The sequence below is a fragment of the Montipora foliosa genome, chromosome 11 (genome assembly GCF_036669935.1).
Source record: "Montipora foliosa isolate CH-2021 chromosome 11, ASM3666993v2, whole genome shotgun sequence".
NCBI classification, from domain to species: domain Eukaryota; kingdom Metazoa; phylum Cnidaria; class Anthozoa; order Scleractinia; family Acroporidae; genus Montipora; species Montipora foliosa.
The window spans coordinates 17,440,624-17,450,623 of record NC_090879.1 but is presented as its reverse complement, the minus strand read 5'-3'; the positions used below and the strand labels follow the sequence as shown (position 1 = coordinate 17,450,623).

Sequence of the window (10,000 nt, the reverse complement as noted above, 5' to 3'; positions counted from 1 at the left end):
TTTTGTTTGAATAAGCTTCAAACTCGAAAATAACTTTAAATGATGAAAATGCTGCATAATCGATGCCCTATAAATCGCAATCGCAAAATAAAGTACCGGTATAGGTCAGTAATAAACAACTTACAGGTGTCGTTTAAGCTCTTTAAAACTCAATACCAAACGTCGATCTTTCCAAGTAGATATACTCTCTTCTCTAAGTTGAAATTAAACCACAGATGTTTGAACAAACAAACTATCCTGACTGCATAAAGGTGAACACCAATACGTATTGTTCGGCAGCAAAGCAGAACACGTCAACTTACCGGTACATCGTTATTTTAATGTTGAGAAAGAACTGATGGAGCGGTCGAAAGTAGAATCCTTGCTTACTTCGTTTTCAATGAGTATCTAAACTTTGGCATAAGCAAACATTTAATTGGCTGGTTCAGTAAAAAGCCGTTTGTTCCGACGTATCAAGGAATCACACATGTCGACTAATTGCTTTTCTTCACGCCGCGCAAAAAAAGTCTCTAGGTGATTCGAGACTGAACTAATAAGTTATTGGCGAAAGTTGGCAACCCTGACTGGGAAGTAAATTGAATCTTTTTAGAATAAAATGTATTTTTAATGAAACAATTTAAATTAGCTTGGGTATCGTTTGTATAGTTTTCTGCTGAGTTGGGATTTGTGCTGCTAAGAAACTTTTCAAAATGTCCCGTAATCACCGACTGGGAATGCGAACGTGTTTCACTGCTAAAGCAGAATCTTTCTTTGACGTACTCATCGTAACTTAGTAACTACCTAGCTACTTAATAACTATGTCAAGAATTGAAAGGTAATACAAAAAGGATACCTGACAGTTAAATTGCCTCACTTTTTATGTGTTCAGAATGTTTACATTACAGTCAAAGGATTTCCTCAGCTTCGTGAAAGGACTTAACGATCAAATTTAAGCTGTTGCCTCAGCTTAATAACAAAAATCGTTTACGAATTTTTATAACTATAATAAAAAATGGTGCGACAGCTGTTTGAGACTTTTAGACTGAAAGGTGCTGAGAGAGTATCTGAACGACCGCTCACAGGTTATTTATAAAGGGCTTCTACTGTCTGCAACTTCTGTACCCCCGTAACTTCTGTAATCCCATAACTTCCGTAACCCTGTAATTTCCGTAACCCCGTAACTTCTGTTATCTCGTAACTTCTGCTGTAACCTAGTAAGTACGTCGTGTAAGACTACGTATATTGTCCCGACTTAATGAGTGTTACTATGGGTAAGACTACATATGTGTAAAGCCCTGGCCAAATGAAAGCGAGAGTTGACGAGAGTTGACGAGAGTTGAAACTCTCGCTCTCGTTTGGCCAGGAACTCTCATCCACTCTCGGCTACTCGAATTTAAACCTGCTCAAATTTTTCATGAGAGTTGACGAGAGTTTTGTCTCGTTTGAGAGAGAGTTTTGCGGTCAGCAATTACTTTTTTTTTTCCAGCGGGCTCAGATTAAAAAGGAAAAATAATATGGCGTCGGACTAGGGGATCGACGGCAACGCCAAGCCTTTTAAAATGAGTGGAGTGACGCGGAGAAAAGTTTTGCACCATGCATGCCTCTGGGATGTTTCCTCAAAAGGCTGTCACAATAGGGAAGTGACAGCCAAAAAACTTAAGCATTAGAAATAAACATGCAAAAGCTTGCGCACAAAATTCATTTTAGCGGTATACCGGCTGGCTAGTCGCCAGATTTACGTCTGAAAGGGTTTTCCCAGGGTCTCTCTTTTTTAAGCGTGAAACTCTCGCTCTCATTTGGCCAGGAACTCTCATCCACTCTCGGCTACTCTCATCCACTCTCGACAGCTCTCACCGAATTTAAACCTCAGGGAGTTTTGTCTCGTTTGGCCGCGCGCGAGAGTTTTGCGGTCAGCAGTTCCTGTTTTTTCCCAGCGGGCTCAGATAAAAAAGAAAATAATAATATGGCCTGGGATTCGAGAATCAAGGGCAACGCCAAGGCTGAATATACCAGCTGGATAGTGGCCATATTTACGTCAGACAGGACTTTCCCAAGGTGGTTCCCAGGCTCTCTCCCTCGTTTGGCCAGGGCTGTTTATACTATGTTTAACTATATTGTCCCGGTAATCTACTGTAATCCCGTAATTCTGTAACCCCGAAACTTCTACTTCTGTAACCCCTTACATGGGTGGAAAATAGCACTTCAAATTATCCTGCAATAGTTCATTTTATTGAAATACAAGTGCTCCACGGCCAACATTAGCAAAAACGTAACCCTTCCTAGGTAATTTTTAGTATAAAAAATTAAATTGTTCTCTTAAAATCATAACGGCTAGCAGAACCAGGAGGGTAGCTAATAACGGCTTAAGGTGGCGGCACAAATGGATCTGAGCCAATTGAAATTTTAAGAAAGATAAGATAAGAAAGAAGACCATTTCTGGAAAACTAACAGGCAGTTGACCCCGAAGCAAGAGCATCCCAGGTTGGTAGGGGATTGTTTGGATGTCCATATCATAATTCTAAACTTCATCTTTTAATTTTTAAACTACATTTAATATGCACTATTTTTTATTTCACAAAAATTTACTAATCTTCACAAAAAAATTCAAGTACTTGCTCCCAAATAGTCCTAAAAATTACCCAAAACACCCCGCGACATAGATTCGTACGATGAACAGGGGTTTTTGCGTTTTTTGAAACTCGTACGAGATGTCGCCATAAACTCATTTTAAACGGCGGAAAAAAGGCTGTCAGGTTAAGCCCCACCTTAGTCAAACAAGTAGATAAACAAGCAAAGATGTTTCGGTAAACATGATCAACACTAAGACACCACAAACAGAAGCTTACAGAAGTTACGGGATTATAAAACTGAAAAGTTACGAGGTTACAGAACTTACGGGGTTACAGAAATTAGAGTTACATGATAACAGAAATTACAGGGTTACAAAAGTTACAGGATTACAGAAGTTACGGGATTACAGAAATCATACGGATTAAAGAAGTTACGGGGTTACATAACTTACAGGGTTGCAGAAATTACAGGACTACAGAAGGTCCGGGGATACATAAGTTACGGGGATACAGAAGTTGCGGGGTAATAGGGGGTACGAGGGAAGGTAAGATACTAGGACAATATATGTAAATTGTATCAGTTAAATTAGACATAGTAGGGAGTTTAAGAAACCACGACGGCTACGGCGACGAAAACGTCACTTCAAAATTTAAGTTCGAGCTGTTCTAAGTATTTCATGATTATTCCATCTTGTTTATAATATTAAGTATGAACGAAGTGTCCTAAAACTGGATAGGTACGGACGGATTTGAAGTAAAGAGTGAGACTGAAATAATCACCGTAGTTTGTCCACGTTGTCGTCAAAACCTTAAATTTGGTCATTTTACGAAGTAGTTTTGACGAGTACGGGAGAGAAATATTTAAAAATGCGTGCCGCACGTGCAGCGCGATCTTTTTGGTTCTTTTAACCAATAATATTACTGCTTTTTGGCGTTGTCGTTGCCGTAGCTGTCGTCATTTCTTGAACTCCCTAACTCTCATTAAGTCGGGACAATATACCTAGTCTTACACGAAGTAATTACCAACTGATCAACACTCAATGAACTCGAATTTGCCACTTCCCCCGGAACACAGGGACTACAGAAGTTCCGGATGAATAGCAAAATTTACTCTTGGTAAGTTTAGCTGCCAGGTGATATTGGCTGCTCAGGGAAAAATATTGCAGTATCTTATTTATCGCGGCAATAAAGTCCGGTCTTGTTGTTCGAAGGGTGGATAGTGCGTAAGTTAATGATCCAGCAACCGGAAAATCGCTTAACTTCCGGTTGTATTCTTAATTGTGTTTGTGGTCTCACTCAGAGGTCCTTCAAGCTAATCCAGTCAGGTCGACCAAACGCTAGCAGAGATAGGACAGAAATCCATGCCCAACTCTTTTCGAACAATGAACGGGTTTCTACTCCCTCCCTGGCCACAGAGTTAACAGCAATGGTTCTCTAATCTATGCACCGATAAAACACTATCAAATGCATAAAATCCACCAGTTTCGTAGCATATACTAGCATCTGCTACATGGCAAGTGATTGACTAAACGAATAATATCATCCTTTTGATTCTTTAGGACACTAATGTGTGGATTAAATGAGCACAAAACCACACATTTTTCTTAGGTAAATTCGCAGAGTTTGCTTAGTGGTAATTAAGGTCAAGATTTTTGATACACCGTGAATCAAAAACAGCCCCAATGTTTGCAAAACTATTAAGTTTGACTGCATCATCATGATGACGAGTGCAACACTGTTGATCAGACAGACCATAAACAACAACATCAACTTGAGTTTCAGCAACTTTGCACTTTTAGCTGGTCGGCCCTGCATCTTGAACAAAATAACCGATCATACGAGATTTAGAAAATTCAGGCAGGTGAAGAAAATCGTGAGGCTGCTTTTTGCCCTTTTTCTTCCATAACATTCTTCATAATTCTTCTTCTTATTCTCACATAATATGACACTGAACATTCCAATGTTAAAAAAAACTCGGATGAAGTTTAAACAGGCCGGGAATAAATACAGACAGACATGGACATGAAACAGTACATATTTACAGCTAACTAAACCATAAGCCTCGTTTCACAACCCTTCGTGTTAGTACTGTACTGTACCCTCACGTCCAAGGGTAGGGCAAGGAGATCACGGCGTTGTGGTCTATCAAAGCTTAAAGCTTTGAATACTACCACGTACATTAAAAGTTCAAAATCATTTTGCGTTCAGTCAGAACAGTGACCAACACACCGAGTGTCGGAAACTGACATGAAAATGTGACAAATGACGAAAGGCAAAGGAAAAATACCTTTAAAAGCAGGAATTATGAACGAAAGATTTTCTTCCACTTCGAATTCCAAAAATGTGCCGGTTAAATAGCCATAAAAACGCCAATGGACGAAAATACGTGATCGTTGAACGGAAGTTTAACAACGTTCAATTTATAAGTGGATACAGTAATTACCTTCAGTTCGTTATTCGGCAGAATGGACACATAAGGCCAAGCTAAGTTCATCCCTGTAGAATTTCTTCTCAACTAAGTCAAACGATTTTCTACCAACGGAAGAAGAGAATTCATGACCGCTCTTGTAGCTCTCGTTGTGAGGGCTATTTCGTAAACTGTGCGGCACTCAAACTGAAGGAATATCGGTTCATTCTTCACTGCGATCTTCGTGGTCAAAAATTTATTATGTATTGGCGCACTTGACAAATATGAAAATATAGAAGACAATATCTCCCCTCTTATATTGATTGTAAAATATTTCTTTCCAAAGTGAAACAAAGGCGGTGAAGCCGCCGGATATCTGTTTGTTTGCTTGGTAACCAAATCATCATAACTCTTTACGAGATTATATTAGGGAGCTTACGAAACGAGGACGTCGACGGCTACGAGGACTTTATTTAAAAATACGAGTTCGCGTTATTCGTATCACTACGAAACTATTTCATGTCGTTTCGCGTTAAAAATGTATAGTAACTATCGAAGAATTAAACTTGTATGAGTGGGTTGGAAGCGTAGAGAGAGAACTGAAAATTCATCGTCTTGTGCTAACGTCCTCCACAGAACCTTGAATTTGGTCATTTCACGTCGTCATTTAGGAGATGACGGCAAAGAAATGTACCAAAATGTAAAACGCACGTGCAGAGCGAGCAGAGCCATTGTTTTTGCTCACTAAACCTATTGTTTTGTAGCGTCGTCGTTGCCGTCGGCATCGTCGTTTCGTAAGCTCTCTAATAAGTTTACCCAAGCGTCGCATCAGTTATGGACTCGCTTTTATCTTTATTTGCATCATAACAAAAATAGCAAGTTTCGTTTTTATAAAATAATGCCGTAAGCTATCCCCCTAGCTCTAGGACTTCAAGAAAACTTTACAGTAATAAAACTACAACTCATGGGACCTTAATTAGTTTACAAACAATTAAATGGTTTGCAACATCCTTTGGCCACTTTTTGACAAATAAAAGTGAGAACACGGCTAAATTGCAGAATACCCGGCCCACCAAATGTCCTACTTAAAAAAGCTGCCACCGCGGTCCCGCAGTCGTGTTTAACAATGCTGCTTGTCCGCAGTGGCATGGGACAGAAAATGATATTCATAATTCTGTTCCTAAACCGGGTATTCTGCAATCGCTCCTTAGCTTTCATTTTGCTGTTCCGTCAACTACACTTTTCACGAGATCGTGTGAAGAAGAAAGAATTTGTTTACTGATTAAGCCTAAGCGCTCGTTTCAGTGATTGGGTCTAAGCACTATTAGCTTTTATTTTGCGGTTCGGTTAACTACACTTTTCATGAGATCGTGTGAAGAAGAAAGCGGTCGTTTACTGCTTAAGCCTAAGCACGATCGTCTGAACAAGAAAGCAGTCGTTTACTGATTAAGCCTAAGCGCTCGCTTCAGTGATTAGGCCTAAGCATTCTCGTAAAATTTTAGCTTTCATTTTGCGGTTCGGTTCACTACACTTTTCACGAGATCGTGTGAAGAAGAAAGCGGTCGTTTACTGATTAAGCCTAAGCACGATCGTCTGAACAAGAAAGCAGTCATTTACTGATTAAGCCTAAGCGCTCGCTTCAGTGATTAGGCCTAAGCATTCTCGTAAAATTTTAGCTTTCATTTTGCGGTTCGGTTCACTACACTTTTCACGAGATCGTGTGAAGAAGAAAGCACTCTTTTACTGATTAAGCCTAAGCGCCCGTTTCAGTGATTAGGCCTAAGCACTCTCGTAAAATTTTAGCTTTCACGGTGCGGTTCGGTTAACTACACTTTTCACGAGATCATCTTGCCCTTGAACAATTTTCATTCAACTACTACGGGACTGTGAACCGCGGTGCTCAGAGAGAGACCCTGGGGACATGGCATCGACTACGGGACTGCGGACCGCGGTGGCAGTTCATTTTAGTGGTTGCCCTTAAACAGTTTTCATTCAACGACTACGGGACTGCGGACTGCGGACTGCGGTGGCAGTTCATTTTAGTGCTTGCCCTTAACATTTTGCATTCAACGACTACGGGACTGCGGACCGCGGTGGCAGTTCACTTTAACATTTTGCATTCAGCGACTACGGGACTGCCGACCGCGGTGGCAGTTAATTTCACTGCTTACCCTTTAACACTTTTCTTTTCATTCATCGACTTCGGGACTGCGGACCGCGTTGGCAGCTTTTTTAAGTAGGACATTTGGTGGGCCGGGTATTCTGCAATTGCTCCGAGAACACAAAAAGAGAGCATTGCCATGCATGAGGGCCTCAATAGTGTTGTTCACCGTGAGTTACAAGAGTAGTTTCCGTATGAACATGGACGTGCTTAGAGTCTAGTTGAAATAGTACAAAGCCAGGGTCGCATTAATAGACAAAAGGGAAAGGGAACGGCGAGAGAACGAGGAGGGCGCGCGAGGAAATCACTGTGCACGCTTAAATCACGTAACTGAACAGTTATATATACTCTCAACACTTCCGAATTTAATTTTGTTACCAGAAGAGTTTTCTCCTTTCCGTCTTCACTCAATGTACTTATCATTAATAATACACAGTTTCAGTTCCGTCATGAGTCATATTTTAACAAGCTAACTATTCATCTGCGATGATATAATCCGGATCGAGGACATATAAATAAAGAATTAACAAACTTCAACCCTTGCAGTATAAGTTACATTTTCAAAAAGCGGTGGCCACATTGCAGTAAAGATTGACCTTGCGTTTCCTTTAGTTTATGCTTGGACTGGTACACCACCGTGCCCGCCATGATCAAACCCTCTACTCCTTATTTCCAACGATACCAAAGTATGCAACGTCCTTTTTATAGTCAGTACTGATTTGTTCTCTCCCCGCTTCAACATCAATCGCTATAAAGCTGCTCCCTTTATAAACGGCCATTCCACTACCTGGGCCCTGGTCATATTAAATTCTTTGTACAACTATACTTGATTACCGGGGTAGCTGTAGTGTCAACTGTTTCTAGTTATATGGCAAGCAATTCTCAGGCCACTGGAGCACTCTCATTGGCTGGTTTTTGGTCGGGATTTTACAGTACGGACCATTACCAAGGAAACGGTCTCTTTCCGTATTTTTTCTCTCTCCCGGGAAATTCAAGTTGAGCGAAACACAAAAAATTTACAAAAAAGGGAGTTTAATTTTTTTATCACAACAGTACAATTATAGAAAGCGGAATTTAGTTTTACATGTAAAAGGTTAACGTCCGATCGCTCAAAAGAAACGATGCCATGTAATAAACTACTTACTATCCTCACTTGCTCGGGACCGTAAATAGAGGATATTACATGGCCGCGCGGAGATACGAAATTTCTCCTCGCGTGTTGAGCGCGATTTTCATTTGTAACCACAGCAACAGTGATTTTTTCACGTGTGAAGACATCATGTTTTCGCGTGAAATCTCACTTGGTATTTCATTGGCGCTTATATAATAATGGGGAATATCGGCCCTAGGTCTTTACTGCTACGATCAGTACGGTCCTCGCTACGCTCGGTTGGTAAGAGGTTATTAATTGACCAACGGATTACCTGGATTCTAATCTCCACTTGCCCTATCCACGCTGGCCCGTGGTCGAGACTACTTTTCCGTCTCAGATCTCTCATTGTACAGCGACCACAAACTTATCCTGGTATCTTTGCCGCCAGCAGCGAGAAGCTGACCATATTCGGGTAGGTCATCAGAGAAATCTACCGCGTTGACTGTGTCTGTGTGATAGTTAAGATAAGCCAGTGGTGTTAGTTTCTTCCAGTTGTAGATCCGTAACCTGGTGAAGTAACAAGTTTAGTTGAGTTTGCATTCCAGGTTAGCAAAGAGGAGGGGGCATCTATCCGGGAATATGATAGTAGGCGAAGCATAAAGTTGGGACAGGAACAGAGGGAGGGGGGCCGCTCGGAAACCTTCGAATAGATTTCCCGCCTACTTCCGAGGATGACGTCACCAACAACACCAGTCATGTGACCAAGAGCTCAGGAGAGCTCGAAAGCTTATGAAAAGTAAGTCCACACAATATCCGGAGTATTCAAGTTTATGCTTCGCCTACGATCTTACGCCTGTTGGTCCTCGTGAGTTGTGATTGCTGAGCTTTTACGTCTTGTTTTAACACAGTCTTAAAAATTCTCCGTTATGATAAAACTACAAGTGTTTGTGGTAGCGGTTCCATTTACTATATTCCAGGCTCTCAGTTAATCGAGACGAGGAAAAAAACCGAGTGAGCATCGAGAACCGAGACCTAGTTCTCGCTCATTTTTCTTGCGCTTACATTTTCGTTTCGTTCTTCTCGTTTAACTGAGAGCCTGGGACAGGCTTTTGCATAGTTACAGGTTCAGAAAGATTGAGGGAGGGAGGATGCATAAATGCAAGGTATGCAGCTTGCCTGCGTGGCAAACACGTGCGTTGTGCGTGAGAGAACAAGCACGTGACTGTTCAACCTGGTTTCCCTTTATCGTGCTTTAAAGACGGTGCCTACTAATTCAACGTATTTTTGCCCCGGTTTATGATTATGAAGGAAATGTAGATCTTAACAAGTGTTATTGAAATCCAAAGAGAAAATTGGGGGTAACCACGCATTTTCCAAAGATAATTCGTGCATAATATTAATTTGTAAACAGATTTAAAACACAAAGCAATTCGAATCTTAATCATCTCTCAAAAATGCATGGTTACCCCCAATTTTCTTTTTGGATACCAAGAGCACTTACTAAGATCTACTTTCTCCGGATAGTTTTAAACCGCGCAAAAATATCCCTGTATCAGTAGGCATCACCGTTAGGAAACTCGAGTATCTCGAGATGCGCAGAACGTGTGCGCAATAACAATAGCAGGCACCGTCCTTAAACTAGTCAATACTCCTTGCTTCAAGCGTCTTTTTACACATGTTTTACATGTCCACATCATACAACTGCTTCAGAAAAGCAATTCATATTGTTATTACATTCACTTTCATTAATAGTCAAGCCTCTCTTTGGCATCCACGTGAAGGTTTATGTT

The 10,000-nt window shown here is 40.9% G+C and overlaps 1 protein-coding gene across 7 annotated transcripts in view; it reads right to left on the bottom strand.

Moving 5' to 3' along the window:
- Positions 1-10,000, bottom strand: part of LOC137977865 (guanine nucleotide-binding protein subunit beta-like protein 1) — a 22,089-nt gene that overhangs the window by 4,592 nt on the left and 7,497 nt on the right. The window contains exon 9 of one of the 7 annotated variants that reach the window (XM_068825228.1): positions 8,542-8,777. In XM_068825228.1, coding sequence (XP_068681329.1) covers positions 8,591-8,777 — 187 coding nt within the window. In that variant the 3' untranslated portion in view covers positions 8,542-8,590. The other 6 variants (XM_068825223.1, XM_068825222.1, XM_068825225.1 and 3 more) reach the window with 6 other exon arrangements.